At 43.1% G+C, this 17,423-nt stretch overlaps 1 protein-coding gene across 2 annotated transcripts; it reads right to left on the minus strand.

Moving 5' to 3' along the window:
• Nucleotides 1-10,972: 10,972 nt before the first annotated feature.
• LOC100284902 (3-isopropylmalate dehydratase large subunit 2) lies at nucleotides 10,973-15,209 on the minus strand. Of its 2 annotated transcripts, none has more exons than XM_023302511.2 (14): nucleotides 14,871-15,209; nucleotides 14,681-14,797; nucleotides 14,254-14,577; nucleotides 14,056-14,124; nucleotides 13,854-13,970; nucleotides 13,263-13,337; nucleotides 13,096-13,173; nucleotides 12,919-13,014; nucleotides 12,692-12,741; nucleotides 12,304-12,358; nucleotides 12,089-12,220; nucleotides 11,944-11,991; nucleotides 11,703-11,861; nucleotides 10,973-11,445 (listed from the first exon to the last, which is right to left on the minus strand). In XM_023302511.2, the coding sequence occupies exons 1-14, from the start codon at nucleotides 14,922-14,924 to the stop codon at nucleotides 11,305-11,307; spliced, it is 1,515 nt and encodes a 504-aa protein (XP_023158279.1). In that variant the 5' UTR covers nucleotides 14,925-15,209; the 3' UTR covers nucleotides 10,973-11,304. The 2 variants fall into 2 exon arrangements, with proteins under 2 accessions (XP_023158279.1, NP_001354127.1); NM_001367198.1 differs by having other exon boundaries at nucleotides 10,985-11,445; nucleotides 14,681-14,800; nucleotides 14,871-15,026.
• Between the last annotated feature and the right edge of the window lie 2,214 nt (nucleotides 15,210-17,423).

Here is a 17,423-nt window from a genome sequence, read left to right on the forward strand (position 1 = left end):
GTGCCCCTCTGACTTCACTGCTCTGACTTCTGCGTGGAACAATGATGCACTGTTCCTACTGTCAGAGTCGACTGTTGGCGCGAGGTAGCCGTTGTTCCGTTGGCACACCGGATAGTCCGGCGAATTATAGCGGAGCGCGCCTTCATTTTCCCGAGAGTGGCTAGTTGACACCTGTACGGTCCTAGTGCACCGAACAATGTCCGGTGGTACACCGGACAGTCCGGTGTGCCAATTCACAGCATACTCAAGTTCTTTGCTCCGTTTCAAATTGATTCCCTAACTTGAATCTTTTATTGGTTTATGTTGAACCTTATGCACCTGTAATACATGAATTCTAGACAAACTAGTTAGTCCATGTGTTTGTATTGACTATCAACCACCAAAATTAATTATAGGAAAAGGTTAACCATATTTTCCTTTCAGGTTCGTTGCTGTTTGGTCCCAAATAGGTGGTGACCATCATAGATGTGTTGTCCCACATTTAGGATAACCACTTTATTTGACCCTACATCATCTAAAGGTGCCAAGTACCGCCAGCCGGTTCATTATAGTGTTTGGTGACCAAAAAGGCGCCAACACAGTCATTTAACGAACACGCACTCAGCGCGTTTGCATCACGTTATGAGTCTGCAACAATTTGTTTTATCTATGACTGTAATGGGCTTATCGATTCGTTTCTCAAATTAAGCTACAGCTAGCGAAAGAACTACCGAATAGTTTCTTAACTAAGACCAATTACTAAATATCCATAGCACATATTATATACTTATACTTAGTATATATTTTATGGCCCATAGCTTTAGGGCGCTCGCCCCAAACCGGCCCTAGGCGTACACGTATCTATGTATATCTCAAGGCACGAACACACGAACGTACGTATATACAGAGATTAAGACAGCGAGAGCAAGAAGGCTAGGCCAATGTGTGGAAAGTTAGCTAGTCGAGACTGCAGGAGTCGGGGGAGCCAGTGAGCCACGGTCATGGTGAAGAAGTCGATGAAGACGATGACGCGCGTGTCGTCGGGCGGGTCGGGGGGCATGGGCTCGCCCATCGGCAGCTCCACTATGGGGGCATTTTAGGTTTGGTTCGTTTCTCTCGAGTTGTATCCAAAAACTTTGTTTGTTTGGTTGGCTGGATCTCGACAGACTGGTCAGCACGAAACTTAAAGCGCACGATCCAGGCCCGCGGGCGCGTTTCCGCGCGTGCAGCGCTGAGCAACCTGTGGATTAGTGGGTGTTTAGTCGGGGAAAAATTTCTTTGCATCCAGGATACAAATAAACTTTGTTGCACCCTCTCACATCCACTACCTGTCAGTTCATATAAATAGAAAAAATAAATTACCGAACTGTTAAGTTGCAAATTTTGATATGTTTTTGTGAGTCTCTAAGTGATGGATGTGAAAGTCTGCAAAAGAAAACATTTGTATCACTATGGTAGATACAGTCATTTTCAGCGGCCAGATGCCATCGAAAATAGACCCTTTGCCGCCAAAAATAACTTAATTTCGGTGGCTTTAGGACTATTTTCGGCGGCCTCTAGCCGCCAGAAAAAAATTAGCCGAAAATAACCGTTTATTTTCGGCAGCTTATGAGCCGACCGCCGAAAAAACTATTTTCAGCGACTGAGTCTTGGCTGCCGAAAATAAACGCCGCCGAAAATGTGTCACGGTTAATTTTGGCGGCCACTAGCTGCCCGCCGAAAATTAACAATTTCAGAGGGAAAAAAATAATATAAATGCAAAAAACAGCAATTTCAGCAACAATATAATCACAATAATATGACAAAAATAGTAATTCCAGAATTACACACATTTAACACAAAGTATCATAATTCTTCACAACCACATCACAGTTCACCAAAATCAAGTTCACAGTTCACAAATGGTTCACAGTTTACCACATCACAGTTCACAGTTCACAAATACATCACATAGTCCATTACAACATAAAACGAACTCATAAATCGGCACAAGACTCAAACCATCACATATCGGGGTCATTGGAGTTGTGACCACTACCTACAGAAGCGAACAACTCGTTGGAGTAGTTTACATGACCACTATTCAAATGAATTATTTGTCAAACTAACCTCTCATGTAGTAGCTCCCTCCCCTGCATAAGCTCCTCCTGGTGTTGGTATCATCGGTGGTGGCGTGTTGTGGCCTATAACTCCGGATCCCTACAAAATCAAGTTTAGTCAAGATTTAAAAGGTTAATACAAACGACAAGTCTAAACTAAATTGAAACACCTGAGGTGGAGATGGCGGAGCATATAATCCTCACTGAGGCATCGGCGACTGAAATTGAGGGAAAACGAATGGTTGCTATTATGCCTACTCTGGAAACCAAGACTATTGCAAATACAATATATTATTTATAAGACAAATATCGACTGTGTTGAGAATAAATAAGACACTCACGTTCATTGCTTGTTGCGTTTGTGCGTTGTAAGCAGCCATATACTCTAATTATTGTTGGAGGAATGTCATTTGTTGTTGCCGCAGCTCTTCACGAAACCTTTCTTGCTGCTCCCTCATAGCGTCCTCCATGCTAGAGCACCGACTACGACTGCTACCACAACCCCAGCGAAGAAGAGCCGCCGCGAGACCGCAACTCCGTCTAATCGATCACACTGGTAAACATAGAATATCTTGAAAATAAGCAAATTAGCTATACGGTCATAGTTCCAATATTATTAAAAAAAATTACAAGTTAATACCGTTCATGGGCCTTTCCTCTAATAGAATGCACAACTTCCGCGTCGATGGTAGGCGCTCCTCGCCAATCATAGTTTTCTCCATACTTCCTAACTATCTTCTGCCCGTAAGTCTCCTACAACACAATATAAAGGTTCACCGCACATGTAATTTATAGCTATATGGCAAGAAAACATTAACCCTATAACAACAACTAACCATACACTCAACGGCCGCTTAACTATATAGCTCATCGAAGATTTCACTTACTCGTCCACGCAAACATATATCGAAGGTGTATAGAATTTTTTCCGTTTACTCGTCCACGCAAATCGAGACTTTTTTTGTTTGTTTTTCAATATAACTTCTAATTACAAGATCTTATCGTCGAACAGATTTTATATCCGTGTTCCTGATATTTGTGTGAATAAAACTACACCATTCATTATGTATATATTTTTTCAAATAAAAAATGTGATTAAGATTAACATATAATAAGTTTGTATTAAATGATTTTAATGTATAATTAATGTTTATTAATAGGATTTCTTGTTCGTGGATTACACATGGCGAGACAGGTTACTCTTTTCGGTTTCTATATATACACACAATTCGCATCAGTGTACACGTAACATTTGAAAGGACCCAACAACAATAGACATATCAGACAATGCTTTTAGAATACATCATTCTTGCGTCTATTGTTTGTTTGTTTCGGATTAAAACCAGCTGTTTTGACTGCTACAGCTTCGGATTAAAGTCATTTGTACCCTAAACTCTAACGCCTACGGATTTTTAATAAAAATGAGTTTCTACCAAAAATCCAAGAATGTGATCTATGACAAAGAAATATATTTAGGCTGAGATGTACGAGCCTCTAGTCGATGTATTTTTTTTTACAAAAATAGCCATAAACGACTATTTTTCAATAATACCGAAGACAGCACCTATGAATTTTTAACCAAAAAATAGTCTTCACCAGAAATTCAAGAATGTGACCTATGGCAAAAAAAATATATGTGGAGTGAGGTCTACGAGCCTCTAGTCGATGATCAATGGTCACACAACCCTAATTTTTTCGAATATAGGTATGACGATTATTTTCAATAATATCAAAGGCTAACACCTACGGATTTTTGACAAAAGATTATCTCAACTAGAAATCCAAGAATCTGGCATATGACAAGGAAAAATATGTAGAGTGAGATGTATGAGTCTCTGTCGATAATCAATGGAGATACAACCCAACTGTTGTAGCTGTATAGAGACAAATACTGTAAAAACATGTACGAATTAAAGCCAAGCTAACAGGCCAGTTCATCGAAGAAATTCCTCCCTAACACTTGGTAGCATCACTGCTTTGAAGAAATTCCTTTACAATATGGCAGATTGGGCCTGCATACCGCTCACCAAATACGGTAAGGATACCCCAGCAAGGAATTCTCTTGTTTTCCACTAAGAAAGATCTAGTTTAGGAGACAGAATCGACACGTCAATGTTCACCAAATACGGTAAGGATACCCCAGTAGTAAAGATTTTGTCTCCTAGCACAGAGCTTTTGATGAGGACATCACTATGAATACGACTACACCAGCAGCACCTCCACATCAAGGGCCAATCACTCGGGCCCGTGCCAGAGATCTTAACTATGTCATGCTACTGAAGAATAAGGGCCCAGAAGAATAGACGACCAGCCCAACTGCGACCCATAGTGGACGACCTAGGGTTGGCCGCCCCTAGGGGCTGCGCCGCCCCCTCTCTATTTATCCAGGAGTTGCGCCTCCTTTGTTCTTCGAGTTTTGTTTTACGTTAGCTTTAGCTACTCTCGAACACACACAAATCAGCGCTGTCTTCGTGTATTGAGAACTCCACCCTCGAGTAATAGATTAGATTGATCGCATCTTTTTCTTGTTCGTTCTTCGATTGCGCACAGAAAACGATCTTTGTGATCAGGCTGATCTCGCATCAGCAAGGTCGGTAACTACAGAGAGTTGGTTCAGTGATTGCATTGGCGCCTCAGGCTTGCTCGTCGTAGTCGGATTGCAAGGGTCATCTTCCACCAAATCGGAATTATCTCTACTCGCCGAAAGATCGGGCACCTCAGCTATATCAAGTGGTATCAGAATTCCAGGTTGATCGGTGAGTTTACCGAGTGTTTTTTTTCTCCTACAGTCCACAAAACCACATCAAAATTCAGGTTAGACCTTATCCCAGCACCCTTTTGAGCCTCGCACTTTCTTTCAATAATCTGCATTGTTGAATTTGTGTGCTTTCGTGTCATTTGTTGCTGGTCGCATTGAGTTTTTTTTCACCATCCTTCTTTCTTCCACCATTTAAACCCTAGCGCGCTGCCACCATCTTCCGTTTGATCACGCCACAAACCGAGCAACGTCGCTTCCTTGTTTTTCTCCTTCGGTTACGTCAAAAAAACAGAAACAAAAAAAGAGAAAAAAAAGAAAACGAAAGAGAAAGGATAGAACCAGAGAACAAACAAAAAATAAAGGGGAAAGGATACAAAGCGGTTGTCTCATCTCGGCCGTTTTCATTCGAAATTTATCGCCGATTCGGACGTCCTGTAGTAAACGGGGCATAACTTTTCGCTCGGTTGTTCAAAAACATTTGAAATTTTTACAGGAGCTTGTTGACACCATTCTGAGGCCATCGTCAAAAAAATTCAGGAAAATAAAGAAAAAATTCGTTAAAGCATTTGCACGCTTTTCAGAGAACTTGCTCTTTTTCTATAGACCACATATGATCTCTGTTTTAGGTGAAACTTGGTGTACCTCCTATTTTGTTGCTTCTTGTGCTGAGAAAAATATCAAAAAATCATACAAAAAAACAAAATCACATGTGATTCATACTGGTGCCTTTTTGGCCTTGCTAGTACAATATTTACGGTACTGCCATTCTGCTAGTTCCATCCGTCCTTTGCACTTGTGGCCAGCAATATAGTTTTGTGTTTTGCACTATAATTCAACTTTGCATTATTGTTTGATCGTGCTAATCCTTGACTTGAGTGCAGCCTACCCAGAACTCCACATATTTCTACGACAAGCAGGTTTTTGTTTCTCCAGGCAATCGCTCATCCAATCTTTCACCGGTTCAACCTGTTGGTTGCAGTTCACCACTGTGGCTTGGTAAGAACGGATAAGAACTTGATAACAGCATTCCATTGAGCGAGTTGTCACCACCATTCCCCTGTTGTCGTCGGTTTTTCTCCTTTTGGTGTTTTGGTGTTTGCGCTAACTATGGCAGGAGCACACGACACGGTGGATGCCCATTTGCAGGAAGTAAGGGGACAAGTTGATGGACTTGCTACTGACATTAGGACGATGCATGAACAGCTTGATTCAACGGTCACTTCGACGACCACGCGTTTCAACCAGCTTGACCTTGCTCAAGCGGCGACTCGCACCACACTCGACACCATCCTGGCACGCCTTGATGCATTGACCACAAGGATGGAGCAGGACTACGGCGGTGACACTGAGCAGGAAGATGGAGATCGCTGTGGTCATGCATGTCGTGTGGTTCTTCATCCCCCTAATGACTTATTTGCTAAGATTAAATTTAAAATTCCATCTTTTAATGGTAAATATGATCCTGCTGCATATCTTGATTGGGAATTGGAGGTAGAACAGAAATTTTCATGCCATGATATTCCTGCTAATAGCCAAGTGAAGGCTGCCATTAGTGAATTTACTGATTTTGCTTTAATTTGGTGGCGTGAGTATAAACAAAAACTTCCCATTAACAGTGTCACTACTTGGACCCAATTAAAAACTGTCATGCGCCACAGATTTGTTCCTTCCTATTATGCTCGTGATTTGCTTAACAAAATGCAGCGTTTTCAACAAGGTTCACAATTTGTTGAGGAATATTACCAGGAGTTACAAAAGGGTATGCTTCGTTGTGGTTTGGTTGAGTCGGATGACGCTGCTATGGTGCATTTTTGTGGTGGTTTCAATAGGGAAATTCAGGATATACTTGATTATAAGGATTATTTTGATATAACCACATTGTTTGAATATGCTTGTAAAGCTGAACATGAAGTGCAGGGACGACGATCAAAGACATATACTAACTATTTTGCAGGTCGGGGTTCGACACACATCTCAACTCCTTCCAGCCCTGCACCTTCTACGCCTAGCACTACACCGCGCACAGGGACGGCCAAGCCAGCGGCGCCCCCTGCTAAAGGCGTCGTTTCTTCCACAGGACATACATGGGATATTCAGTGCCATCGTTGCAGAGGGTTTGGGCACATGATTCGGGACTGCCCAAACAAGCGTACCTTGCTTATACGTGACAATGGTGAGTACTCTTCAGCCAGTGATTCCGAGGAAACTAGTCATGCTATGATTGCCACTAACCATGCAGAAAATGAGGAAGTCCACGTTGATCCCATCGACGCCGATAGGTATGAGAGTCTTGTTGTGCAGAGTGTTCTCAGCACATAGGTTGCCCAGGCCGAAAAAAATCAGCGACACACTCTTCCATACCAAGGGCGTTGTGCACGAACGGTCGATCCGCATCATCATCGATAGTGGCAGCTGCAACAATTTGGCAAGTACAGCTTTGGTAGAGAAATTATCCTTGCCCACTCGCGCACACCCACATCCGTATCACATTCAATGGCTTAATGATGGTGGTAAAATAAAGGTAACACGTTCGGTATGTGTCCCCTTTTTGCTGGGTTCTTATTCTGATTATGCTGATTGCAATGTTATTCCTATGGAAGCATGCTCTTTGTTATTGGGTCGACTTTGGCAATATGATACTGATAGTTTACATCATGGTCGTTCAAATCATTATTCTTTCATGTTTAAAGGCCAGAAAATAATTATACATCCAATGACCCCTGACCAAATTTTGAAAGATGATCTTACTAGGGCTGCTAAAACTGCACAACAAGTCAAATCGACATCAGCCGCACCTATTAAATCTGAAACCAAGTTGCACTCTCCTGTTTTACATGCTACACGTGCTGATTTTGATGATCTCCATGAAGCTCATATTCCCTGTTATGCACTTGTATGCTCGTGCATGCTTGTTCCGCTTGATGATGCACCATCTTTGGATATACCCCCTCCTGTTGTTAACCTTTTGCAGCAGTATGCTGATGTTTTTCCTACAGACTTACCACCGGGTCTTCCTCCGCTTCGTGGCATTGAGCATTAGATCGATCTCATCCCCGGCGCTTCTCTTCCGAACCGCGCCCCGTACCGTACAAATCCAGATGAGACGAAGGAGATCCAGCGCCAGGTGCAGACGCTGCTTGATAAAGGTTACATTCGTGAGTCTCTTAGCCCTTGCTCGGTTCCTGTTTTACTCGTTCCAAAGAAAGATGGGTCATGGCGTATGTGCGTAGATTGTCATGCTATTAATAACATCACAGTTCGTTATCGATATCCTATTCCACGCCTTGATGATATGTTAGATGAGCTTAGTGGTGCCGTTATTTTCTATAAGGTTGATTTGCGTAGCGGTTACCATCAGATTAGAATGAAACTCGGTGATGAATGGAAAACGGCTTTTAAAACGAAATTCGGTTTATATGAATGGTTGGTGATGCCATTTGGATTGACTAATGCTCCCAGCACCTTTATGCGTTTAATGAGCGAAGTTCTACGGGTCTTCATAGGTTTGTTTGTTGTTGTTTATTTCGATGATATCCTTATTTACAGCAAGTCTATAGAGGAGCATTTAGAACATTTGCGTGTTGTTTTTTATGCTTTGTGTGCTGCTCGCTTGTTTGGTAACATGGAAAAGTGCACATTTTGCACGCAACGTGTCTCGTTTCTTGGTTATGTGGTTACCTCGCAGGGCATTGAGGTGGATAGCAGCAAGTTTGAAGTCATTCAGGACTGGCCTACACCAACGACGGTCACCCAAATTCGGAGTTTTCTTGGACTTGCAGGATTTTACCGTCGTTTTGTGCGTGATTTTAGCTCCATCGCTGCCTCTTTGCACGAACTCGCAAAGAAAGGTGTGTCTTTTGCTTGGGACCCCCCCCCCACAAGAAGAGGCGTTCAACACTTTGAAAGATAAGTTAACCCATGCTCCACTCTTACAATTGCCCGACTTTCAAAAAGTGTTTGAACTTGAATGTGATGCTAGTGGTATTGGGTTAGGTGCTGTTTTGTTACAAGAAGGAAAACCGGTTGCTTATTTCAGTGAAAAATTAAGCGGTGCTAGCTTGAGATATTCTACTTATGATAAGGAACTTTATGCTTTAGTTCGCACTTTGCAAACATGGCAGCACTACCTTTGGCCTCGTGAGTTTATAATTCATTCTGATCATGAGGCTTTAAAACATATTTGTACCCAAACAAATCTGAACAATCGTCATGCTAGTTGGGTAGAATTCATCGAGTCCTTTCCTTACATCATTAAACACAAGAATGGGAAGGAAAATATCATTGCTGATGCATTGTCCCATAGATATACCATGCTTTCACAGTTAGAATTTAGAATCTTTGGCTTGCAAATTGTGAAAGATCAATATGTGGATGATGCTGATTTTAAAGATTTCTATATACATTGTAAGGATGGCAAACCCTGGGGAAAATTTCACATACAGGATGGATTTTTGTTCCGCGCTAACAAGCTGTGTATTCCAGCAAGCTCGGTTCGTCTTTTGTTGCTGCAGGAAGCTCATGGAGGCGGTCTCATGGGGCACTTTGGCGTTTACAAGACACATGAGGTGCTGGCCGCACACTTCTTTTCGCCTCGGATGCGCCGTGATGTTGAGTGTCTTGTTGCACGTTGCACTACTTGCCAGAAAGCTAAGTCACGTTTGGGCAACCATGGTTTGTATATGCCTTTGCCTGTCCCTTCTTCTCCTTGGCTTGATATTTCTATGGACTTTGTTTTGGGCTTGCCTAGAACTAAGAAGGGGAGGGATAGTATTTTTGTGGTTGTTGATAGATTCTCTAAAATGGCTCACTTTATACCTTGTCATAAAACTGATGATGCTAGCATTGTTGCTGAATTGTTCTTTAGAGAAATTATTCGTTTACATGGTATTCCAAAAACAATAGTCTCTGATCGCGATGCTAAGTTTCTAAGCCATTTTTGGAGATCTCTTTGGAATAAATTGGGAACTAAATTGCTGTTTAGCACTACTTGTCACCCTCGGACTGATGGACAAACTGAGGTAGTAAATAGAACTTTATCTACCATGCTTAGGGTTGTTTTAGACAAGAATTTGATATGTTGGGAGGATTGTTTGCCTCATGTTGAATTTGCTTACAATCATGCCACACATTCTTCTACAAAGATGTGCCCTTTCCAGATTGTTTATGGTTACATCCCTAGGGCACCTATTGATTTGATTTCACTTAATGCTGCGAACGCCCCACATGTAGATGTTGTTGCACATGTTGAACAAATGATTACCATACATGAACAAACGAAACAGAACATTGCCGCTACTAATGCAAAAAATCAGGTTGCTGGTAGTAAAGGAAGAAAACTTATTACTTTTGAGCCAGGTGATATGGTTTGGTTGCACTTGAGAAAGGATCGTTTTCCTACTTTGCGCCATTCTAAATTAATGCCTCGTGCTGCTGGTCCTTTTAAGGTGCTAACAAAGATTAATGATAATGCTTATATCCTTGACCTGCCTGCGGAATTTGGTGTTTCCACTAGTTTTAATGTTGCAGATTTGAAACCATATATGGCCGAGGATGAGTTGCCGTCGAGGACGACTTCACTTCAAGAAGGGAAGGATGATGAGGACATCACTATGAGTACGACTACACCAGCAGCACCTCCACATCAAGGGACAATCACTCGGGCCCGTGCCAGAGATCTTAACTACGTCATGCTACTGAAGAATGAGGGCCCAGAAGAATAGACGACCAGCCCAACTGCGGCCCATAGTGGACGACCTAGGGTTGGCCGCCCCTAGGGGTTGCGTCCTCTCTCTATTTATCCAGGAGCTGCGCCTTCTTTGTTACTCTCGAACACGCGCAAATCAGCGCTGTCTTCGTGTATTCAGAACTCCACCCTCGAGTAATAGATTAGATTGCTCACATCTTTTTCTTGTTCGTTCTTCGATTGCGCACAGGAAACGATTTTCGTGATCAGACCGATCTCGCATCAGCAAGGTCGGTAACCACAGGGAGTTGGTTCAGCATTGCATTGACGCCTCGAGCTTGCTCATCGTAGTCGGATCGCAAGAGTCATCTTTCACCAAATCGGAATTATCTCTACTCACCAAAAGATCGAGCACCTCAGCTATATCAGCATTGACGTGTCGTAGAGCATTCAAAACAAGAAAGATCGACTGAGCTTCTTTCCCATACATTGTACAAAAAAGTGTTTTAACAAGTGTATGAACTACAAGATCTCTCGACATGCCTTTTTTTTGTAAGAACGGAGTCTAGTGACTGCCATCGATACTGGAAAGAATGAATGTATTTCCCTTGTAACGCTCAACTACGTTATCGGCAGTCACTGTAATAAATATAACGCAAAAAACATAAATGGCAATGGCAGCCTCCCGACATGGGAGTTTATTTCTCAACGAAGGGCACACGCCTAAACTAAGGTTCAACACAAAAAACAGCGGTGCAGGCACTCTGTGGCTGTTTCAAGATCGTTCACATGAGGAAGTCCCTGGGGTCCGTGACGTACCCCGTCAGGGCCGAGGCTGCAGCGGTGTAGGGGGACGCCAGGTAGATCTGCCCTTCCTTGTGCCCCATCCTGCCCGGGAAGTTCCTGTTCGTGGTGGACACGCAGACCTGCACATCCAGGTTACCAGATCCATCACTCATCAAACCCACACATGACACATGTCAACATACTAGAATTCCAGAGCACTTGCTGTTTTCCTTCACAGACTCGCGGACTTCAACCAATGGCAAAACATCTACGAAACTTGTAGTTTCAACTGCCTTTCCATCGCATCTATAGTAACATACTAATTTGTGCACTAGAACCACAGTTACCACCATGCCTGTTGTATGGAAATGCTTCTAGATGTGTGTAAGATACCCACCGTAGGTTCATTCATCCGTGCATACGTATCGCGAGGGCCACCCAGACAAGCGCCGCAATTAGGACTTGCTGGTGTATCACAACCAGCCTCCTCGAATATCTGGGCGCAAGTTTTGCCGCCAGATCCTGGTACAGGAAGGCTATATACGTCCATCCACACCTGCAGAGGTTTTGCAGTATTTCCAAATTATGAACAAGTCCACACGGTGATCACATTGGAACATTTTTATTCTGAATATCACCTTTTGTGTGGCAGGGACAAGGAATGTGGGAACTTTAACCTTCTTTCCCTGGATTAAGAAACAAGGTTCCAGTAAGTCAAGTGGCCATGGGATAGGTCTGAAAGGTAACAAGTCCGTGCACCGTGACAGGATTCAAGATTCTCACCGAGGCTAAGAACACCTTTGCGGCAGCAAGGAAGTCCTCAGTCTTGCCACCAGTGCAGGAACCAATATAGACTCGGTCGATCTTGACATCTTTGCATTCTCTTGCTAGGGCACGGTTGTCAGGCGAATGTGGCTGCAGATCAAAGGCAGTTATTGCTTCGTTTTTATAGGAAAAGCAACAGAAGATGAAGATAACAAAATACTACATCAACAGACCTTGGCAACTACTGGCTCCAGTTTCGATACATCAAACCGGTAGTCACTAAAAAATCTGGAGAGAAAAAATTCAAACAAATAGAAGAAGCACTAAATCATGTGCATGATATATCAGATGATCACACAGACTACAGAAACAAATGTCTGGAAGGAAAAAATTAGACAATAAATTATATTTCTGTATGCGCATAACTTAATCAATTTTTAAAGACAAGAGATAAGGGAACATGGAAAAACTAGTCATGTATCTTTTACTTTCAAAGTTCGGTGCTGTCTAATAAGGACTCATGGTCTGTAAGGCAAATATCTTTAAAACTGAAAACATGCACATAGATGCAGACATAACATGAGCAAAAGGTCAAGAAAAACAAGGACAGCCTATAGTCACCTGGCCTCAGCATCACTGTAGACAGGTTGATAATCAACTGATGTCCTACCCTGCAGTATACCAGCACAACAATATTGATGTCAGAACTATCCTACAAACTAAATGGTAGAAGCTCACTTCTGCAAATTGTTCTGAGCACTCTCTATCTCAAACTTATTGGAATGTTATGAAAGAAAAGCATATTGGCCCAACTTTGTTATGAGCATTTAAGGGGACTAGTTTTGTACCTCAAGGTATTTAAATGTAGTTTCATCAGCAGGCACGACACCGTTCTTTCCACCAGCTTCAACAACCATGTTGCATAGTGTCATACGTTCTTCCATCTAGCAAGTTTGTGAAAAGGACTAAGTTCAATGTTACGTGGTGTGGCAATTAATTAAGATAATCTTGAGCAGGGAACGCACGGTTAGACTTTCTACAGTTGATCCAACAAACTCCATCGATTTGTAGGTTGCACCAGATACTGAAATCTCACCAATAATCTGTAAGTACCGATTAACAAGAATAAGAAGTCATGGTTACAGGTAGATCCTAAGGGAAGGAACAAACATAACACAGCTTGTAAGCTTACTTGCAAAATCAGATCCTTCGCAAGTAAATAAGGCGGCATTTCTCCATCTAATACAAACCTGATAGTAGGTGGCACCTGAAATGAACATTAAAACATATCAAAACAATGTATTCATTTTCTGGAATTGACTGAAGCAAATCCATAACATATGATAATGTGATAACTGATAAGAGGATGTACAAAACATAATTGAGAAAAAACTTCATTCATTCAATGAAAACAGCACTTTCATGTGCTAACTGAAATAAGGGATATGACCACCCGATGGATCATTGTTATTTTTTTTATGAAATGCAAGTCAGTATAATCAACAAGAATATTATATTTTGATTTATATTAAACAATACTTTTGGTCCCTCTACTGACCAATCGATGAAAGACTGGTTTTTACAAAGGGAAGCCTGGTGGATGCATAGCCGTGTTTCTGTGTTTTGTTTTTTTTTGGGGGGGGGGGGGGGGGGGCTTTGACTCAGTTTATCCATTCTTCGAAACTCATTCATGTGGGAGCCTCTACCATTGGGTATGCCCTATAAGACTGGTTTTAAAATTTTGCCTTCCGAGAGTAACAACAACCAACAACCATGGGCGTACCTTGAGAAGAGCCTTTCCAGTGCCCATCACAAAACCTGCATCAGTGTTTCCAATTCCGGTTGCAAATTGACCAAAGGCTCCAGCATTGCACGTATGAGAATCAGTACCCAGGAGAACCTAGATAGCAATTGGAGAAGATTAGTGCTTCCCAACATGTTCTACAATCACAGGTGACCTGTACATGGAAAACTCAGCAAGGTACCTCGCCTGGTCGGCAGTGGCCTTCCTGAGCAAGTGCAATGTGGCAGACACCCTTGTAGTCTGGATTAGCCTGCAAACAAATATGAAATTCAAACTATTGTGGAAGGGGGAAAATACAGGGAACCTAAATTTTGGTACTAGGAGGCAGAGAAGCCAAGATATCAACTAAATAAACCGAGAAGCAAAGGAGTGGGCATACCCTGAAATCGCTGAGGTCCTTGATATCATAGAAGTACTTGATGTTCTGCTCCAGACAGAAGTCCCTGAGGATATCGACGTTGCGGTTGGCGCGCTCGTCGCTGGTGAAGATGTAGTGGTCGGGGATGATGACGACCTTCTCGCGGTCCCAGACCTTGGCATCCTCCCCGAACTCCTTCTTGAAGATGCCGATGGTGCCGGGCCCGCAGACGTCGTGCGTCATGAGCACGTCGATGTCCACCCACACGTTCTCCCCGGGCTCCAGCGCCGCGCGCTCCGACGCCCTCGCCAGGATCTTCTCCGTCATCGTCATCGCGGTCTTCACCTGGAGAGGGGCGACCGCGCGTATTCGTACGTATGTAAATCGAACGCGAAGCGCAGAGCAGCAGCAGCAGCAGCGGGATGGGATTCAGGGGGCGGGGGCGTACCGAGCCGGTGGACGACGGGGCGCGGGGGGTGCGCGCGGGCGACGCGACGGCGCGCACGCGGCACGGCTTGGTCCGGCGGCTCGAGCCCGCGCGGTGCGGCGCCGGCGCGGCCAGCTCCTTCTGCGACGGGAAATGGAAGGGGGTTGGTTAGTAACGGGGCGCGAGAGGGGGTAGGAGGGAGAGGACGGACCTTGTGGGCGAAGGCCGCGGAGGCCTTAGCGGCGGCGGAGATGGAGGAAGCCATGCCGTGGCGGCGCTCGGGCGGGCGGGCGGGCGAAGCGTCGAACACCCTGCAGGCCCGGCGGGGGGCGGAGGGGGGTAGGTCAAGCGAGAGAGTGTGTGTGTGTGTTGAGGCCTTGACAGGACTTGGGTCTGGGGGTGGTGCTGTTGCGGCGTGTGTGCTCGGGGAGTGTCGTGTCTCGTGTGGTGTCGGCTGCCGTGGCGTGTGTGCCCCTGATCAATGAATGGATCAGCGGGTGAGGTGGGAGCTGGACGAACGTCGAACGGACTAACGGAGCGCACGAGACGCCGATGGAGAGATGACTGATGAGGTGGAGAGAGGTGCACAAAATGAGCACGGCTTGCAAAGCGAGCACCGATTGAGCTATGAGTTGTCTAAGCTACCTTAGACATGACTTATGAATCAAGATCTAAATATTTCTTTATGATAAATTAAAATTTTAAATTAATTTTAATTTAAAAACAAATAAAGATAGAGTAAGATCTTAATTTGATTTGATTCTTAAATTTTATAGTGTAAAATCTAGAGTCATTACCACTCCAAAATATGACAGAAAAAATGGCACTTATTAGGCCTTATTTGGTTCCTTCGAGTAAAATTTAGTCTATGTCACATTAAATGTCTGGATGCTAGTTAGAAATATTAAATATAGCTTAATTATAAAAAAATAATTATATAAATGAGGAGAAAACGATAAGACAAACGTATTAAACCTAAATAATCTATGATTCGTTTGTGTGATGCTACAGTAAATATTGTTAATCATTAAATAATTAGTTTTAATATTTTTTTCTTATCGTTTAGTCTTCATATGTGTAATTAGTTTTATAATTAGACTATATTTAATTCTCATGGTATGTATTCAAACATCATATATGACATAGAATAAACTACTGGAACCAAATAACCCTTAGAGCATATACAACAAGAAATCCTTTATTTGAGTCCTAAATTTTAAAATATGACCTGATTTGAAGTGTTTAGGGTCACAAAAAATATTTAGAGCTTAAATAGTTGAGTCATATAGTTTAAGAAATAGGTAATGTTATTTAGAAATAAAAGGTTGGTAATAATGTACAAAACGAGGTTAGAGCTCTAGTATACATGGTCCTGTATTTAGGACTTGAGAGATCGAGTCATATAATTATTTGATTTTTAAAAAATAAAACTCTTGTTGAAGCAAGCTTTTAATGAAAACCCTATATTTTAAAATACAACTCTATTAGAAATGTTGTCGGTACAGCACAATTAAATGAGAAGTCTTTTATAGGGTCTCTAGGGGTTAAACAAAATTAAGAAATGTACTCTTCGTGAAGAGGTTATCTCTACACGACTCTCTATACAACTGTGTCTTGACCGCATTTACGATCTAGGAGCTTATAATTGTATCATACAGTCTTTTAGTTGTCTCTTATATTTAAAAAAACGATCAAGAGTTCAGGGTTGTACATGTCATGTGATAAAAATTGTTTTCTCCTATTAATAAATACGTGCACGTGCCCGTCCACTTGTGTTCTCATCTTCGGACCCACGTATAGGGATGGCAACGGGTCGGATTCGAATCGGGTAGAGTAAACAGTAAATACTAGCCCGCGACCATACCCGCGGGGATTATCCATATCCGCCCCATGACTATACCCATGGGTAAATTTTTGTACCCGTGCACGTACCCATCGGGTATCGGGCGGATATCGGGTACCCGTCGGGTATAGCAGCTTGGTGCATTATCCCTAAATGAAGTCTAGTGCAGTTCCGAGTATCGCATATCACCATGATCACCGGAGGCACATAATGTTGTTGCACAGTGCAGTCGTGTAGATATAGCCCTAGACGTGTGTTGCTATTTTTTGGTAATAAACTTCCAAGTCGTCAGGATCGAAGAGTAGCTAGCACAGTCGTCTGGCGTATTAACACTCTCCTAGCTCAAGTACTTGTACTAGCTAGCACTAGTACTACGTACTGGCACTTATCAAACATACTGGCACTAGTACTAGAACTAGATTAGAAGCATCAGCAGACAGGGACGGATGCCGGTAGGATGAGCTGGCGAGGATGGACGGCTAGCTAGCATACTGATAGGTTGAAAATCTAAAATCACTATTTTCGGATATCCATCGGGTACGCGCGGGTAAGAAATCAAATCCGTACCTGACCTAATTTTATCACGGGGCGGGTATGGATAATACCCGCGAGTCAAAATTTGTGCCCGAACCCGTACTTGATGGATCGGATATCCGACGAATATCCAAACCCACGGGTAAAATTGTCATCCACTGCCGTTCTCATCTCCGGACCCCCACCTGGCCACGTATGCTAATCTGGCAGCCCAGTGGATCCTAGACCAGCCCAACCCAGCGACGGACGGGGTTTCGACGGTCCGGTTTAGAGCATCGGAGCCCAATACGAAGCCATTTGCACTCGTTTAAATTTTCTTAGATTCCGAGGTCCTCTGCCCCCTCTCGCCAATATAGCGGCCTAATTCCAACTTCCAACATAAAAAAA

This window comes from Zea mays, chromosome 5, assembly GCF_902167145.1.
Source record: "Zea mays cultivar B73 chromosome 5, Zm-B73-REFERENCE-NAM-5.0, whole genome shotgun sequence".
In the NCBI taxonomy this organism is placed as follows: domain Eukaryota; kingdom Viridiplantae; phylum Streptophyta; class Magnoliopsida; order Poales; family Poaceae; genus Zea; species Zea mays.